Below are 20635 nucleotides of genomic sequence, written 5' to 3'. Positions count from 1 at the left end.
TGTGTTGACTGATTTATTGAAGTAAGATTAAGTAAACACAGTGACTGAACTGAAAAGTTCTTTACTTTTTCAGATCAGCATTTCAGTCTTTTTTTTTTTAAGTGAAAAATAGATTTTATTTGGAGGTTTACTAAGAAAGGAGATAAAGAGGCTCGGAAAGAGAAGATAAAGAAAAGTGATGCATAGGAGAGAGCCCAGGTGGTTGGTACCAGTCCCAGATTTAAAGTAGGGAAGTCCATATCTCAAGCAGGCAAAATGTGCTCAGATACCATATACCCAGGAAACACCTGTACAAGTAATTCAGTCTTGGATTGATTATATATGGAAATTTCTAATATGATTGGATATGGAGAGGTCAAGATTATCAGCATTTTTTTTCATTTTATAAATCTCTGGAGGGCTTTGAAAAAGAACACAAAGAAAACTTTTAAACCATAGCTATAGAGTGAATTACAAATTTAAAATGTCATAATTCCATTAAGACTGTCAATGAAAAATACACAACCGATGAATAGAAAACAAAAAGTTGGTTTTGTTATTAGAAGTAAATGATCATACATACATTAAATGACTTGGCTTCATTTTCAAACTTGAAATATATGTGATCTAGGTTCATGGTTTAGCAAATTATTTGAGGTTGATGTTGATGTAGAGTTAACATTGTATATAATACATTTTTAGTGCTAGTTGGAGATTACTGTATGCTCTAGTATACGTTTCTCATCCTTTTTTGTTCATGTGCCAATTTCTGTGTACTTTCTTAGTGTTAATTAACTTTTTCTTAAGTTTGTGCAGATTACATTCCAACATATTCATGAGAAATATTATTATGTATTGATTATAAAAGCTGTTTATTTTAGGCTCCACTCCATAGGTATGTGTTTCTTTGAAATAAAAAAAAACTTAACGTTTATAATTCTCTGAAGAGGGATGTACAAACTTTCTCCACTGTGAGTTCTAGGGAAATAAAGAAAGTTACTGTCTTGCTGTCCCTTTACACTTATTGAAATGTTCCATTTCTCCCAGGTTTGTTTTCTGTAATAATCTGTTGAACAGTGGAGTTCCTGACATGTGTTTGTTCCTTAGGCAAACGTGTAGAACTCTTCAAGTTCGCATGGAGAAATAAAAAGAGAAGGTTTCTGCTGTGCCTGATGAAAAATTTTTGATTTTTCCACATTCAAAAAAATTTTTGCTCTATGTTGGAGCAATTATGTGGCGAATACTAGTATATTGGTCGGATTCTAAGGAAGGGACAGAAGTTTCCTTGAGGAATAAAGATTCAAAAGAACTCCAGAAATGATCTCTCATCTCGGTTTATTTCTCACAGAGCAGCAGGTGTGTACACCATGTTACAGGATTGACTGTGACTTACTCTTTCTTGTAGTTATTGGTAGCAAAAAAAGGTACTTCTCATGTTTAGATTAAGATAAAATTGATGCAGTTTTAGAGATCAGAGTCAAAAAACAGTAAATTGTCAGTAAAGGAGGACATTAAAATATCTGTTCTTTTTGTTTAAAAAAAAGTGAAGACATAATTTTCTAAAGTATTATTAAACCTATAAAGTTGAACACATCAACTACAATTATGTCATTATTGGTAAACCCAATATTGCCATATATAATGATCTAAAGTGGACATATTATCCCAGAAGTAGCAAATGACAAAGAAATTTACTTGGTTAATTAGTGGGTCCTGGACCTTTTTTTTTTTAATTTTGACATTAAGTTAAAGTTTGATGGTTTAGAAATTTTCATTTTAATCTCCATAAAGCATTTGTGAATGTGTTCTTATATTTTTTATTATTATCTTGGGCCACACCTAGTGATGCTCAGGGTTATTCCTAGCTATGTGCTCAGAAATTGCTCCAGGCTTGGGGGATCACATGGGATACCAGGGGAACGAACCACCACAGTTCGTCCTAGGTTAGCTCTGGCAAGGCAAATACCCTACCACTTGTGCCACTGCTCCAGCCCCTGCTTATGTTCTTGATTGTCTATTCCTTATAATTTACATTTTCCACAATTATTATCAAACCTAAATAACTAGAGATATTTTGACAAGATATTTTAGTTTATGGGAACCAACCAAGACTTATTCCTAGCTCTGTGCTGAGTCACTCCTAGCAGGGTTGAAGAACTATTTACAGTACTAGGGATTAATTAAACTTAGCTACATTCAAGGCAAGTGCCTTACCTGCTGTATAAGCCTTGAACACTGATATTTTATTCAATAATTTGATTTTTAGGTTTTTGTTTGTTTGTTTTTGGGCCAAATCCAGTGATGCTCAGGTGTTACTCCTGGCTCTGTGCTCAGAAATTGCTCCTGGCTTAGGGGACCATATGGGATGCCAGGGGATAGAACTGCGGCCAGTTCTAGGTCAGTGCATGCAAGGCAAATGTCCTTCTGCTGAACCACTGCTCTGGCCCCAATAATTTTTTTAAATAACAATGACAACTCACTAATTTAAAACTTTTTCAGTATTTTTTTCTTTTTCTATTTTGGGCCACACCCAGTGACGCTCAGGGGTTACTCCTGGCTAAGTGCTCAGAAATCGCTCCTGGCTTGGGGGACCATATGGGCACCAGGGGATCAAACAGAGGTCTGTCTTAGGTTAGCGCATGCAAGGCAAATGCCCTATCACTTGCGCCAACACCTTGGAAATAGAAAAAGAAAATAAAAATTCCCTAATATAGTAAACCATAGCATCTTTTTGTTTCTTTCTACTTTAGAGTAAGTCTTCTAACTAGAAATTCTTAAAAGAGAATTTTCCCCAAATATCTAACACCTATGGAATTATTATCTGTACAATTAATTTTATGGAAGAAAATAGTAATGAAGAAGGAAAGAGTATTAGTATTTTAGGCATGATATTTGCTTTGTATTAAAGATGTGTTGCTTTTAGTTTGAAAAGAACGTGCTGTAATTTATAGAAAGATGAATGGCTTTATCCAGACTGGTATCTCAAAGTAAAGTTGTATTTGTGATTTTAAATCAGCCACAAGCAAAGAAGATATGGTGCTCTCTTAGGTAACTCTCTAGGTAACTGAGACTATTTTTCCCCAACATATAAACCGTTTTTTTTTTTTTTTCCTGGTCATTTTTATTTAATTTGGCCTTTTCAGCACAATATTTTTGCACCACATTAAGTGGTGCTCGGCTTTCCTTAGAGAATGGTATGGGGTGATGGGGATCAAAACTGTGTCAGTAATATGTAAGGCAAATGCTCTACTTGTTATACTATACATCTGTACCTTTAGTACAAGTTTTGCTTCTTTCTGCCAGCCCTAAAAATCAGAAAGGCTAAGATTCTAGGAGTTTTGTATTTGACCATATTAAACTTTTTAAGTAGCATTCTGAGATAATGGATAAAACCCGTCAATTCAAATAACTCTTTTACAAATGAGTTAGTCTAAAATTGAACCCCAAATCATATGTAGTGCAAAAGAACCTTTCAAATAAGTTTAACAGTATCAACTTTTACTAAAAGAGTCTATTCTAAATACTATGCTTGTATATAAAAATATAATTTTATAAACGATATCTTTAAAAATAAATTTATTTTCCCCAAAAAGCATATCAAAGATTTTTTTCTTATTTTGAAGACTTTGTGATATTTCTTAGAGAAACATAATTGAAAAATTACCTTAATTTTTGTCTTTATTTATCTGAAAAACAAAAAGTATGTAAAATATGGTAAATGGCAGTCTATATGTAGTCAATAAATTCGGTTGGACATTAAGTGCATTTAACTATAAAAAGAGAAATCAGGCAATGTTATGTTTCGCTAACAGTATTATCCAGTGAGAATGTCAATTTATGTTTAAATGAATGAGTGTGCATACAGAGCAATGCAAGCAGATTTCTCTTTCCATGAGTCACATAGAAGAGTTTATTATGATGGAATTATTGTAAAACCTTTAGAGCTCAATAAAAAAAATGACTGCAGGTACACCTATCAAGTTTGACTTCTAGTGTTCATTTTTCTGAAGGCTTTGCTCATGTATTAGAATAAAATCTCTATACTTTCATAAAAATACTTATCTGTCTATAGTTTTAATCTTCCTATATTTGCAAATAAAGTCACCCAGTAGGCATGTTATCAATGAATTTACATAATCAAAACATTTTTATTCTATTTGGAATTAGTCCTTTAGAAAAATCATGATAGCTGGGCTGGGACGAGAGTACAGAGCACTTAGATTACACTAGGCTGACCTGGATTTGATTGACCTGGATTTGGATTAAGTCGATCCAAGAACATCAGGGGTCTCAAACTCGCGGCCTGCGGGCCACTTGCAGCCCTTTGTACAACATTTTGTGGCCCGTGGTCGGCCTTCAAATATCGCAGTATTCGCGATTATTCGCTTATCGAATAATCGCAATAAAAATCGCATTAGTAAGAAAAAGATCGCATTAAACATTCGCATACCCTGAGGAGTTCTGTTTGGGGTATGCAAATGTTTAATTGTACCCTGCAAAGAGTGACTAACTTCTGAGTGCAGAAGTGGGTATAGCCCAACAACAATAAAAAATAAAAAAAGGACCTATAAATATCATTGTATCTGGAACACTGAAGGACTTAAAAACTCACTTAGCAGATATGGACTCTCGAGATTGAGATATCTCATTATTATCAATATCTTGTTATTACTATTATTCTTTATTATTATTATTATTATTATTTGGTTTTTGGATCTGGCTTAGGGGTTACTCCTGGCAGACTTGGGGGACCATATAAGATTCCGGGATTCGAACCTCCGTCCTTCTGCATGCAAGGCAAATGCCCTACCTCCGTGCTATATCTCCATACCCACTATTATTCTTTTTGAGACTCACTTAACTCTACTCAAAGATTATTTCTGTGGGACCAGAGTGGTGGCGCAGGCTGTAAGGCATATGCCTTGGGCACGCTAGCCTAGGACATCCAGACCTTGGTTCATTCTCTGGCATCTCATATGGTCCCCCAAGCCAGGAGCGATTTATGAGCGCATAGCCAGGAGTAACCCCTGAGCGTCACCGGGTGTGGCTGAAAAAAAAATCTAAACTTGTGGGGCTCAGAAGACTATATATATGGTTCCAGATATTTAATTGGGATTCACCTAATGCAAGTCAAGCCCCTAAAGCCCTGAACTATTATTCCTCTGGTCTAGATCAAATGATCTTTAAGTAAGTGGTCCATAGTTCCAAATATAGTAAGTGGCATTAGTATATAACTATATCAGTATTATTTTTTTTGTTTTGTTTTTGGTTTTTGGGCCACACCCGGTGACGCTCAGGGGCTACTCCTGGCTATGTGCTCAGAAGTCGCTCCTGGCTTGGGGGACCATATGGGACACCGGGGGATCGAACTGCGGTCAGTCCTAGGCTAGCACTGGCAAGGCAGACACCTTACCTCTAGCGCCACCATGTCGGCCCCACTATATCAGTATTTTTGATGACTTAGTAATGCCTCAGTAATTTTTGATACTCTTGAAGTGCAGTAAAAATTATTTCATATTTTCTTTGCTTCCATATTGGGGCCCACATTTTTAGACTAATATGATTAAAATGCTACACAATGCATTGAAGAATTAAGCCAATCCAAGAACATCAGGGGTCTCAAACTCGCGGCCTGCGGGCCACTTGCAGCCCTTTGTACAACATTTTGTGGCCCGCGGTCGGCCTTCAAATATCGCAGTATTCGCGATTATTCGCTTACCGAATAATCGCAATAAAAATCGCATTAGTAAGAAAAAACTCACATTAAACATTCGCATACCCTGAGAAGTTCTGTTTGGGGTATGCAAATGTTTAATGCGATTTTTTTCTTACTAATGCTATTTTTTATTGTGAATATTCAGTAAGTGAAATCCCTTATGCGGCCCTGCCTCACCCGGACTTTGCCTCCTGCGTCCCCCAGGTAAGTTGAGTTTGAGACCCCTGAACTACATTAAAAATACGTTTGTAGTAAAGCAGCTATAATATTTAAATATAGTAAAAGTTCACTCATATGAACATTTGAGGTTATTAAAGTATCCGATTCTCCCTTTTACTCTTATAAAATAAATTAATATATTAGTATACTAGTTTGAAACAATGCCTATTTGTGTTATTATTCACCGGCTATGTTGTAAAATGGGCATTCACTGCATTTAAATTTACCAGCCCTTTCAGAAATACAGTTGCATATTCCTTGATTCATAATTATTTAAATAGATGATGTTTCTTTAATGACATGGGTGATCATTTAAGTTTTAAAAATATCCATGTAATGCTCATAATATATTGTTTCTTGTACTGAGGACCATGATTGACTTATTTTACATTCATAGTAGCAAATACTTTATAATGAGAGTTTTTAATGACAATATTTATTTATATATATTCTCTAAAAGTTATCATATAATATTTATACAATATAATATAAATAACAGAGTATATGATAAAATATATATAGTTGGGCTCGGAGAACTAGCACAGCGGCGTTTGCCTTGCAAGCAGCCGATCCAGGACCTAAGGTGGTTGGTTTGAATCCCGGTGTCCCATATGGTCCCCCGTGCCTGCCAGGACTATTTCTGAGCAGACAGCCAGGAGTAACCCCTGAACACCGCCGGATGTGGCCCAAAAACCAAAAAAAATATATATGTATATATATATATATATATAGTTAATGGCTAACATGCATATTATACATAATAAACACATAAGCATATAATGTATGATTATATGCTGACACTATCAAATACCATAGTACATTGCATATTTTACTGTATATCACATGTAATGTGCATTATTGATATAAATTATAATGCAAGATATATCACATTAAATAAGTCATGCAATATACATCATGTGTAAACTATACTATATGTTACAGTTATAACACACTATATATCACATATCACATATTGCATTGTATATTGTATGATATACCATATGCTATGTTATGTTTTATAATATAACTAATATTTCATGAATATGCTATGTGGTATTATACATAACCTATTAATTTAATGAATAATACACTGTACTGAATATCACTGTGTGATATATACTATACATTAGATGCTATTTCATCATAATATGCAACAAGTTATATAAAATGTCATGTACAATAGTATATCACATTTTATATAATGTTGTATATCAATACTATGAAATGGGGGACTGGAGCAATAGCACAGCAGGTAGAGCTCTTAGCTTGCATGTGGCTTACACAGCTTTGATTCCCCTGTGTCCCATATGATCACTCAAGCCTGCCAGGAGTAACTTCTGCGCATAGAGCCAGGAGTAATCCCTGAACACCATTGGGTATGGTCCCCAAACCAAAACAAACTATAGAATGTATCATATCCAATAATGTAACTATCGAGTATAATATGTTTTTAACATTATATTATTCAATACACGATTACATTGTCATGTGGCATAACATATTATACAAGTCATATATACATGATATACATAGCATACAATATAACATAGACTATATTATATGACATAATATGGGGATTCTGTATGATGATCATATCATATTACATATGGTATATGCTATAGTCTAATATATAATATGTAGAATATATTATAAACTTTTATATGTGTAGTATATTGCATGTTGTGTATAATATATATTATATTAAATATTTTGAAATATATCTAAATATAAACAAATGCCTTATATATAAATACATATTATCACCACAGGTATATTATGTTTCTACATATGTTTATACATTTATATATAAATATATATCTCTTTTTGTGTCTATTGTGAGAATTGACTACCACCCACCTCCTAGTACTCAGAAATATTTAATTTCATAGATTATGGCAGAGGTTTCTGATTTAAAGACAATTATAAATGTAAAGATGCCAGTAATAATAATAATAATACCACTCTTTTATTTCACACAGGAAGACAAGTTTAGGAGCCTCAATAATTTATCCAATCCCACATTACTAGAAAGTGATAAAGGAGAGATTTGAACCCAAGCATTATGCTACAGAACTTACAGTTTTCATCCTTCTGCCTCACCATAATATGTTCTTTCTTATTACTAACTTAGTCAACTACCTAAACAGTATAAAAAAAGTTACAGACACCAGGGATTGAATGATTTCAGATTTAGAAAGCTAATATATTTGAGGACTAGATTTTGTTTCCTCTGAGCTTTCATGATTTATCTTGAAGTCAAGGACATTTCACAATGCTCAAAACAAAATTTTAAAGGTACAAATTTCAATTTGAGGTCAAATATTTTTATTGTAAATCTAATACCATATATGCAATTATCAGGTTTAAGTTTATCCACCACTCTAAATTGTGAAAAGCAACAGACATTAATTTACCAACTTCTATTTTAACAATCTAATCAATGACTTACAATACACAAGTTAAACAGGAAAAATGGATATTAGTGAAAGAACTAGTGCACTTGTTTACTACTAACAGATTATCTTCATTGTGGTAGGTTGTCAATTTAGCTTTGCACTAATAAATAGAACATCATTGTTATTTATTATTATTGCATTTTTTATGTTTCTAACTGATCAGCAATACTACTTAACAAAATGATATGCAGCATAAATAAGATATACATACATATACATATATATAAAACACAGCTATCTAGAGATTGCCTTTACAAAGCAAAAATAGCAACTGTCAGACATAAGCACAGTTGTAAAACTATTTCTTTTCCTCTTGCAGTATTTCATATCTATTTCTGCAGAACCCATGAATTCATAGTAACAAACACTTTCCCATACAGTAAAAATGATTGTGTTACAACCTCTGCTTATAGTTATTGAAAGTTGCTGAAAATCTTTCTTAGAAAATAAAAATTTTAGAATATACAGCAGATAGGGCATTTGCCTTGCACAAGGGCAACATGAATTCAATCCCTGGCACCCTGTGTGGTCCCCCAAATACTTCCATGTGTGATCCTTGAGCACAAACTCAGGAGTTAGCTCAGAGCACTACCAGGTGTGTCTCCTCACCAATAACAAAGAATATAAAATTTTTCTTCCAGTCATGTTTAAAAAGTATATAGCACGAGTAATCTTTAAGTTTTAAAGGTAAGGCAATGTTTGCTTTGACATTCTTAATATTTAGGCATCTAAATTTCCTCATACAATTAGACATTTAAATATTTTTCTTACTTAAAATTCTTACATATTAAGAAGTTCCAGTTTGTGGTATAACAAAGAATATAATGATATTTTATATCCTCATCCACTAGTATGTATATTTGAACTTGAGTCTTTTAGACTTAAGGAGCAATTAAAAAGTTGAATTTTTTTGTTAAGTTTTAGATAATTTTATAGTAAGATATTATTTCTAGTTTGTGGGTTAGGTGATTAAATTGTAAAAAATATTTTATTCAGAATCACCTCCTCTTAGGTTTTGAAAAAATCCTACTTTATTTTCATTTCCTTTGAGACAGAAATGGAGATTCTCAGGTAATTTATAATTATAAGAGCTTCATATTTATATATTGAAAATTATGTTATTGGTTAACCTTTGAATAGTCCAGTTTGAGTAGTCCAGTAACTTAACAGCCTATCATTGCAAATTCTTTCAATATGTAGTCACTTAAAGATTTATTTATGAAAAATAAACCTAATTCCAAAAATTATTTTACAGTATTTCATAATTGGCAAAGTAATTTTTTTAAATAATCGTTATATTCATTCCTCATGAAACCTGATGAGATGAATAGCACTGTCTTCTTTTCAGAATGGAGAAAACCAAGTGTCAGAGATATGCAAGTAATATAGTCAGTGATAATGCTATGCTGACCTTAATTCAGAATGCTGTTTGCTGAACCACAATGCTTCTCCAACCAAAATGAAATAATTGACAAAAAGTGAATCTAAAAATAGAATGTCTAATTGCATTTCAAGAGGAGTCAGGGTAAATTACTTCTAAGATAGTTTGAATGGGAAAATTTTAGGATAAATAAATACTGTACAAATTTGGAGTCTCAGAAAACATCCTTTTGTTTCAGTCATCCTTATTTAGAAAATTGTTTTTAGTCATATTTAAAAATATGGATTTTTCATTAATTTAGATTAAGCACCTAGATAAAAAAAGTGGCTTTTTACATCATTTTAGATGACACATTGCATAATGGGGCTGGAGCTGTGGCACAAACGGTATGACGTCTGCCTTGCCCATGCTAGCCTAGGATGGACAGTGATTCGACTCCCCACCACCCATGTTATGTATGGTCTCCCAAACCAGGAGCGATTTCTGAGTGCATAGGCAGGAGTAAAGCCTGAGCATCACTGGGTGTGGCCTAAAAACCAAAATAAATAAATAAAATAAAAAGAAAAAAAGAAACATTGCATAATAAAATAAGTATATATATAAATATTATGTGATATACAACTTTAATAAGCTTCTCTACTAACATGGAGAAAAAATTGTTTTATGTACATAAGCTTTAAACCTTATACTAATAAAAACAAAGCTTTAATATTTTAAATACTTGAGTGGTAGACTTTATTCCAAGCTATGTATATCTTCTTTCTGACTTATATTAAGATATAAGAATGCAAAATAAAAAGATATAAGAATGCATCTACCATAGTCATCAGTGAATTCCTTGGAATATAAACTTAAATAACTCAAGATCATGTTACTTTCTGGGAGTCATAACCCTCCTGCTATCTATGAAGAATCCTTGTGGATTCAAAACCATTTGTTTTCAATCAAACTCATTAATTTATGCACACGCTCTCACTTCCTCTATATTTATGACCTTTTTAAATACTCATTTAGAAAAGATGGCCTTTACCTTAGACTCAAATTATACCCATTTTCATGTTTAAGGAATATTCAAAAGAGCAAGTTAATTTCATTCAATAATATAGAGGATTATGCTAAATCATTATTTCTCAACAACTATCCACATCAACTGGTGACATATGTATAAAGAAGTTTTTTTTTATTTTTTCCTCATGTTCTTTTCATAATAAAAAAATGGGATTTATTCACACAACAAGAGTCAGGAAACATTTTTATTATAAATGTATCTATGATGCCCCTGCTACAGAATTTCTATTGGCCAGTAGTTTTTCATTCATTTGAAATCTTCCATCTTCAGTTTGTTTTTTTTTTCTTCTGTAGCTTCTCTGCTACAAGAAACTTCAACTATGCAGAGAGAGATTTCTTCCTTAGAAATGACAGATGGGAGCCAAAACGAAAGCACATCGGTAGGGCATTTGCCTTGCACATGGCTGACCTAGGATGGACCTAGGTTCAATTCCTGGCATCCCATATGGTCCCCTGAACCAGGAGCGATAGATAAGACAGATGACCTGAAGAACATCAAAATTTACCCATATGATGACTGTCTCATATGGAAAATACAGTTAACTTTTATATCGTGTATGTAGTAAAATTTTAAACTAGCTATGACAGCATCTAGAGCTAGATTTATTATTTTGTGTAATGTTTCTTTTTTGTAATATATGAAAAATAACAAAACAAAAATAGGTTTTATTCTATTACATGACACATCTGTGACTCATAGAACACTGAAAGGCTAAGTATTTCCAATCATTTTTAAATTTAGCTTTTCAAATTAACCACTGCCAGAGAAAGTCAGGAAATTTTATAAACCCTAATATAATTAGAGTATAGTTAGAAAAATATCAACAAAGAAAAGGCTTCTCAGTCTGTTTGATGATGCCTCTCTGCATCTTTCTATATGGATATCCACATATATGTATCCAATATTCTGTTATCTGATATTTTTACAATATAAAATATTATTCTGACTTGATTATATGAAAAGCCATGTGATATAAAAGAAAATCAGTTTGAATATTCCTCAATAATATTTATTATGGCATTAATATTTCTACTTGAATACAATTTGAGAACTTGATGACACTTAAAATTTGATAAAACTAGTTTTTCTTAAATATCTATCCTACTGCATAATGTTTGGAAATATAATTGTTGAGTGTCTGAAGTTTTTCGAAGAATGGATTTTATGTAATCAATTCTTATGCTTTTTATTATACAATGACTGACTGTATTCCTAAAACAACTTTCTTCCTTGAGGACTGGTATGTTTATGATGTATAGATTATAATTAAGCCTTTATAAAGAATAGTGATTCCAGAATCATTCTTTGATAAGTCTTCTCCTCTTAGATCCAGTTAAAATTTGCTAGCCATAATGGGAGTCATTTGAAAATGGCTCTAAATATATAAGCTAGAGAGAGTAAACAGTGGAATAAGTAGGAGACATCAAGTACCTTATATTTGGTGCTAGATAAATTGCTAAATTGAAATAATTATGTTTTAGTTGTTAATTAAATCTTTATTCTAAGTTGTGTTTTGGATTTTTGAGATTATACTTATAAAATTATTTATATTTTACTTTTCATTGTAGGTAACCCATTAACCAAGGATATATCAGGTGTTCTTCAGAGCTGACTATATTGAACATTGCATAGAAACTTTACTCCTAATGTGATCTTGAAGGGGAGATTTTTATAGTATCCAGAAGATGCACGCCAACTCTTATTTCCAAGGGATTTCATTGCTCATGATCAGCATATTCCTGAAATCAAGACTTTAAACAAATCATACATGAAATTCTGCATCATGAAGACTTCATTAGATTTGAACTGAGTTCAACTTGTAAAATTGAATTAAAGAATTAAGAATGCTTAAAGAATGTGAAGTTACCCTCTGAAGAGCTGGCAAAAAGTTGGTTGTCTGGGTGATATCAGACATACATTGGAATTCTTGCTTCAAATGTGACTGCATTTTCTTGTTCCTGAGTCTCCCAAGTGCACTGGATTTCTTTCATGGACATAATCCTGAATCCTTTGTTCATTGGCAAATGGAACTAAACATGGCTTTAGTGACATTTACTTTGCAAAATTCTCTGGCATGGTGTAAAATGAGACAATTTTTATTTGTATCCTAATCTTAGGGCTCTGAAAGCCTACATGTTTTAACATCTTAAAGTTGCTTTGTTAAAGGAATGGACATATATATCCATTGATAGTAATTATTGTTGGCAAGTACTACTTAACTGAATACATCAATCATAGAATGTATAGACAAGCGACATGTTTCCCCAAGCCTAACACATGACTGGACTGCACTGCTCAGTCATTAAATAGGTAGTTTTTAGAACCGAAGTACCATTTTCATTATAGACCACTCTAGAGCCTTTTCAGTTTCTTTCTAAAGAGGATTTTTTAAAATATTTTTTAGTTCACTTTTTCCTTCCACAGAAATCAGCAGTGACCAGTCAAGTACTAAGGTAGCCTTCAGTTTCAAAAAATTGCCAGGGATGCATGTGGGTTTCTGATTTCTTAGCTTAACAGTCACTCATTTCAATTTCCTCTAGTAAATTTTTTTAATTCTTTTTTTGGTCACTTCAAAATTCTGCCTCTTGCTTGATCCCAATGACAGTTTGGATGCTTCTATATTTGTTTAGTCTGTTGATAGAATTGTTCATTTCCTTCGTCCCAAACTTATAAATATTTCCTTACACAGCTGTCCCATTCAAGCAATTTTATTAGGTCAGATTTTGTCCATGTTTTCATAGTATTTTTAACATTCGTGGTTTTAGGTTCTTCAGGAAAGTCTTATAAATATTTAAAGGCCTTAAATATGTATGTGTACTTTTTCCTAATTTATTGAAGCAGAATGTATAATTTTATGTTTATTTTGTTTTATTAGTGATGTGAAGGATGTGAAGGAAGAGAGGAATGAAAATTGCATAGCTATTCTGTAATAATAGTGTGTAAATGTCTACTTTGAAGGCCTGTAAAGAGAGAGACATCTGTCTTTTACTCATCTTAGAGGAATAGTAAGATACTTCAGAATTTGTCCCATTAGAAAGAAATTTTATTATGTTAAAGAAACTATGGATCTCCTGTTTTTAAAACTTCCTACAGTGGATAATTAGTATTTGTTGGTTTTCATGGTGAAAAATAATGTACTTGGAGGACTTCATAAGTTACATTTCCCCAAATCTTTTCTAGGCAGAGCACCAAAATATCTGTAAACGTTATTAACAATCAATTGCAAGTATAATTTTGACATTAACGAGGGTAGTGTTTCATAACTGGGGTGTCATATGGACTCTGTTGGTCCCCAATATTTCAAGATGGCCATAGTATTCAACAATACTGTGTTGTACCATGTCCCCTCTTCCTCATTTAGAAGTTAGAATGGGGCAGAGGCTGTCATAGAAAGAACACAATGTCATAAGGCAAGTCAGGTTGGGTAAATGCTGAGAAACACTGAACTAAACAATATTGTTGCACAAGTTCATGAATGAAGTTACTTCCTAACTTTTAATTATAGAAACAAAAAACAGACGACTGAGTGGATTTCACAATGGTTTAAGACTATAAACTCATTCAAAGTAGCATAATTGTTGTGCTGAAGTTTCTTCAGTATTTAAAATGTTAATTTTGAAACGAAGTAGAAAACTATTAATTTGGTAATTATAAATTTGTCCTGGTTTTGTTAAATATTAGAGGTCTTATTTCATATTTTAATATTATGTTCTTTAAAACAACATTGGAAATTATGTATAATATAAAAGTGTATTACATGCATATTAATAGAAAAATAAATGAAATTTCAAATATACTAGATTATCCCCAGTAGATTAATGTTGTGTTATTAAAATTATTGAATAAAATTGGGATATAAAATGGACTCTCATGGGGTATATTTGAGAATTTTCTCTATAGTGTTTTTTAAGCATTTTAATAAATAGAGAAACCTCTGCAGTCATGGGAAAGCTAAGAAATTCTTCCATCTATTTTTAATAAAAATGCCTGAAAAATATTGTCATTCACAAATGGTTTTAATATTTAATTTTCTTCTTTGCTATGAAACAATTGAAATAGATGTGGGCTAGCTACAAAAGAATAACTACATCTTGATTTGCAAACTGATACAACTTTGCTAACAATACTTAATTTTAATGTACTCTGGTGTTAAGACTGGAAGTTCAGTTCAACAGCAACAAGACAGTACTTTATAAGATCTTCACACTTTCATAACTCTGTTTTTCCACAACAGAAATACCAAATTTGAATCAGTTGTTAAAGTAAATATGAAGTTAGAGATGATAAAATATTGTATAGTAGCATGAGATTTGATGAAGGAAACTAAGAACAAGAACATATTGATATTTTATATTATATAATAATTAACAAATAGCATCTTCATCATTTTCTTTAAGTAGGGAATACTTGAATGATGGTTGCCTCGTACTTAGGGAAAAAAACAGAAATGCATAGAATAAGCATCTCCTGCTTCTCTTATCATATAGATTAAGTATTATCTTGCTAAAAACAGTAATTTTCTACTTTGGGTACTCTAATTTTCTTGCTCTATGTATAAAGTACTCTCAATGAGAAATAGAAAATCTATCTCTAATCAGTTCAATTTTAGAACATTTTAATGTGTACATTACTTTTCAGTCTCACAAAGTGAAAATGACAGTAAGTTCTTACCAGGCATATTTGGTTATATTGATTTTACTTTGGAGTTAGAGGAGTTTAATCTTTATCCATTGATGACAGAGGGGTATTGAAAAATAGAATCCTAATTCATTATTCTTGAGTGTGAAAACTGGTTTAGCCTCAATAGAAAATATATAGAGGAGTGATATTTCTAGCCATATAATAGTTCTAGTTTCAAATTTTTAAAGAATTTTCCATTATATAGCCAAATAACACAAAAGTAGTAATTTGAAAATATATATAAAAGCTATGTTCATATTATATATTGCATGATTGATAATAGCCATGATTGAGAAGTGCTCAACAAAAGAGGTAAGTGAATAAGGAGGTGTTATTTAGATGCAGTGGAATACTATTCAGCTATAAAAGGTTGCTGTTAGACTTTTGGTCAAACATAAATTAAAATGAAAATGGTAGGCATGGCATGGTAATATAACTTCAAAATTTAAGCAAAGGTTTAGTCAATATCTTTAGCCACTGTTTAAACTCTTAGAAACTAACATAAGCTTAAGAAGGTAACAAAAATATACCCTTTAAGGCAGGGGTCCTCAAACTTTTTAAACAGGGGGCTAGTTCACTGTCCCTCAGACCATTGGAGGGTCTGACTATAGTAAAAAACAAAACTAATCAACGAATTCTTATGCACACTGCATATATCTTATTTTGCAATGAAGAAACAAAACAGATACAAATACAATATGTGGCCCGTGGGCCATAATTTGAGGACCACTGGTTTAAGGTGACTTTCAAAATTTATTCCATTACTTTATTGATGTTCTACATCACTGTTCTACATGGGTATGCCATAAACCCAATAATGGGAAAGCTGAATTTTAATATAATGAAATAGTAAGAAACATTTTTTGAATGCATTCTAAATATATTGATATTCTGTAATTATGTAAAGACATATTGGCAAAAATGTTAGAAATTTAGCATAAGGTTATCTTAATGGGTAAGCTACTAAGTATTTCAAGCTTTGTCTTCCAGAACTAGATACTATTGTTCTCTTTTTATTTATTTATTTTTTATTTATCTTCAGGCAAGATGGGATGATTTATTGTGCACAGTTACATTTAGTCAGGCCAGAATAGAATTAGTCCAGGTCATGTTAGATCCGGGGTAAAAGGACCGCCAAAAGGGACAGACAGTTTTGCAAGGTCTGTCTCTCAAAAGGTGGATGGTAGCGGCAATCAACTAGCTGACAGATGTTTCAGATCCCAGATGCAGCAGAGATGAATTCGAGAGTGCATGCTGGCTGGGTTTTAGTTGTTGTACCGACATCCCAGGCCTCCCATCAGTCCTTCTTGCTTCTGCTCCTTGTGGCCTCCATGCATGGTGCACAAGTCTGGAAGTTTACTTGGACCTCTGCCTCATCTTTCGTCTTTTGCGCTTCAGCCTACGCATTCACTTCTTCCTCCACTTGGTGGGAAGGTTTCGAGGAAGATGGCGCTACGGCCTTGAGCTGTTGTTCACAGTCGAAGACACCGAGAAGTCCTGGCATGTGGAGTCTTCTGAGCCCAGCCCTGCCTCTGTCAGTAAGAAACATTTTTTAGAAAGTAGGAAAAATAAGCAGCTAGATAGTGCATATTACGTCAAACATTTTTTCTAAAAGTCCCAAAATGTTCTACAAAAGCAAGCAGTGGTCCTCAAACTATGGCCCACGGGCCACATATTGTATTTGTATCTGTTTTGTTTCTTCATTGCAAAATAAGATATATGCAGTGTGCATAAGAATTCGTTCATTAGTTTTGTTTTTACTATAGTCAGACCCTCCAATGGTCTGAGGGACAGTGAACTGGCTCCCTGTTTAAAAAGTTTGAGGACCCCTGGAGCCTCAGATTGGTGAAATGGGTATTTATAAATCCCTGTTCTGAAGAGCAGAGATATAATGTTACCCCAAAAGACGAGATTTTAATGAGATTTATCTCTAGCCTCTTATATGGCATCATTCATATATGTCATAGAAGAAAGACAAAGTTTGTACTCCATATCTAGGGTTTATGTTTGATTTTTAATTGAAAGTGCGGTTTCCCATTATTTGTCCACTTGTAATGAATTAAGTAGAGATTTACTAGAGTGATGCATCAGGTAACCACTGCTCGTTAATAGACAACACCAGACACAGCACCATGAAACAAGAAATCCCAATAATTTCTCACAAGTTTATGTGTCTGTCTAGATTTATTTTGGCTAAGCTTATATCTGTGTCTGTTGGTAGTTATATGAGAATGTCCAAACAGACTCAATATTTCTTGCCTAAATACATGCTGTATCTAGCTATCAGTGATCTTAAATTATCTCAGCTGAACAACAGGACTGCTTCTGTGTGTGATGCCTCATTCTTCACTCGAGTGCTTTGCTTTGAGAAAACTAAGGTAAAATTCTCATTATGGCTACCTTCTAGTACTAAAGCAAGTTACAGACTTATTGATATTCTTGCTGTGCATTACAGGGAATCAGCTCTTGATTCTAATTCTCAAAGTTACATTGCAAGATTATGCATAGAAAAAGATCAACGTGGGGAGAGGGAAAGACTCAAGTCCTTCAATCTTACCTTCAAAATAAACTTTGTGAATCTGACTAATATTCAAATCATAGCATGATTTTGATACACATCAATTTTAAAATACTCAATTTGGATACTTCTACAACCTCTCCATATACTATACAATGCCACATCCAAGACTCTAAGTACAGTTCTTAGAATGTACTTAACCCCTAAAATTACTTCTTTTTGCTTGGAAGCTAACATATAATGTTTTCTTTTCTCAATCAATTCTGATCATTAGCTGACTGTTTCTACCATAAAATTAACATGTTAATATGTTTAAGTAGATGAATATATTGAGATGTCCCAAATTTACTACTATTGGTAAGAAACAAATGGAGTTAGGTTTAGGAAGATTGTTTTAAACCTCTAAGAAAGACTTATTTCTTAATTCTATAAAAATCAGTAGTACTGAGGTTCAAATAGTACTATCTTAACCTTAAATTTCTTTCTGTTTACACTTGATAGCTTACACTGAAAACATTTTATATGGATTATTTTAAAGTTCCTTCTGAGGTAGTTATCTGCCAATCAGAAAAAAATCTTCTTTTGTGAGTAGCACAATATCTCTGAGCTTGCTTTTACAGTGTTTTCTTCAGCTAAATCTCCCCTTATTTTGAGAGGCTGATTTAGTGCCCTTCAAGATCCCTTAGTCATGGGTATTTTGTAAGACTCACTTGGGATATTTTGGATAGCAAACCAGTTAAGTATGATGCTGGAGTACAGAATACAGAATACAGAGAATGACTTCACAAGAAGCTTGTAAAGTCTATTTTCAATCGTGATCATAATTTTCAAATATGTTCTCGTGTTAATCTTATTTTATAACAGTGCCTTGGAATGGATCAGACAGCAAAGATGTTGCTTATTAAATGAATCATCACACTACATAGGCACGCTTAGTGTTTCAGAGCAAGAAACAGTCAATCAATGAAAACTGAAACTTAGTAGTAGCTGAGTTCATTAGGGAAGATTCTAGCAAACGAAGCATGATTGTGACTTGCAGCACACATGTCACATTAATCTCATTGTCATCTGTCTGATAGTTAATTCTCTTGGTTAATGTATCAAATTTGCCACTGCTAAGCAGTCTATGCTAGTAAATGGCAGAATATTACCTAATCACAAATACAAGGTATCTGTGAGAGCTCATCAGCAAAGACTGACAATCAGAACTATGATTTAGCTACATTGCAGGCATGAAGGGACACCTTAGCATTTAAATTTAGAAGTCGCGCATTACGTGTATGCCATGACACACGTTTAATTTCACTGTCATTGATATTTTACAAAACATATCATTATTGGTCTCTACTTTAATTTTTTTTCTTCCAAAGCCTTTTTACAGGTCAAAAAACATTGAGAGAAATGATCAAAATAATTCTATAGTCTTTCATTTTGATAGAATGATTTGTGTTTCCATTTTATAAATATACATGGAAACTTTTAATATTTGTCTTGGTTTATTTCAAGAAGTAGGATAGTTTCTGAAACTCGTTAACTTTTTAAAAAAAACATAGAATTTGAGAAAAGATAAGGGTTCTAAAGGTTAGTCAGGATATAAATGTAACTAAATGTAGAATGTCAAAAGAAAAAACAGACCATTTTAAAGCACCTATTATTGGAACCAGTTTCAAAGAAAACCATGTGGTAATTGTGGAAAGGAAGGTATGAGATATCGTTTAGTGTCTGTTATAAGTTGCTGAGAAAGAATACGTGAGAATGGATTACAGATAATTACTTCACAAGGAGCTTTTTAAAATCCAATTATAAGATTTCTAACTTAAGTGGGAAAATGGGGGGAAAGTGCCTGTCTCACTTAAAGGCAATGACTTTTTGCAGAATATATGTTCCATCTTGAGATTTAAACTGTGGGAGGACTTCGTAATAGCATTGTCTCCCTACAAAAGGACTCCACAGATAGCATTATGATGAATCTCCTGTATGTGTTCATTTAATTTCAGGGGTTGCTGCACTAAACAATAAACCAAATTTGAAAGCCGGAATCCAGATGTATCTTGTCACTTTCTTTCCCAGCCTGTTCAATCAAATGTCATTCTAGTCAGTTGAATATAGACAGGGTGAATTTCAAGTCAGGAAAAATTCACCCTGAGTGACAGATTTTCTCTAAAAGTTCCTTTTGTTTAATTTCATTCTTTTCATTTCATTGTATAGTTTCACAGCAAAGAAAAAAAATGTCAATTCAGTGCTATTTTCTGCATCTGATTTAAACTTCTGGATCACTGAAAGTTGTAGCTTCATATGTATTTCACATGTTGGATATAACATTGTACAAATATTGCGAGCATTATTTTCACACACCATTTCATTATGTCTGTCTGTACAGCTATGTAGTGGTCATTTACCCAACTGAAAAAGTTTAAGTTGAGTTTCTCCATAATTAAAGAGGTATTTTCCTCCTGCTTTATTAATAGGGAGAATACAGGTGATATTTTAATTCTTGAGAAGTTGTGACCTTGGGAAAATAATTACTTAACCCTTTGGGTCATGATTTCCTTACTTAAGAAATATAATATAGGATTTCTTGACTGTATAGAATAGTCAAGCTCTCAGTCTTTACAAT

At 32.8% G+C, this 20635-nt stretch overlaps 1 protein-coding gene across 2 annotated transcripts in view; it reads left to right on the top strand.

Annotated features, from left to right (window-relative positions):
* TAFA2 (TAFA chemokine like family member 2) overlaps positions 1 to 14685 on the top strand; it is a 588553-nt gene extending 573868 nt beyond the window's left edge. Inside the window, exons 5-6 of one of the 2 annotated variants that reach the window (XR_007500256.1) lie at positions 1087 to 1335; positions 12389 to 14685. Coding sequence is in view for 1 of the 2 variants with exons in the window: in XM_049782786.1 (XP_049638743.1) it covers positions 12389 to 12400 (12 nt within the window). In the remaining variant the exon portion in view is untranslated. The remainder of the gene's footprint in view (positions 1 to 1086; positions 1336 to 12388) is intronic. The other variant, XM_049782786.1, reaches the window with a different exon arrangement.
* Positions 14686 to 20635: the final 5950 nt, after the last annotated feature.

The sequence above is a fragment of the Suncus etruscus genome, chromosome 11 (assembly GCF_024139225.1).
Source record: "Suncus etruscus isolate mSunEtr1 chromosome 11, mSunEtr1.pri.cur, whole genome shotgun sequence".
NCBI lineage: Eukaryota > Metazoa > Chordata > Mammalia > Eulipotyphla > Soricidae > Suncus > Suncus etruscus.
The sequence above is the reverse complement of the archived record's forward strand: the minus strand, read 5'-3'. Positions and strand labels throughout refer to the sequence as shown.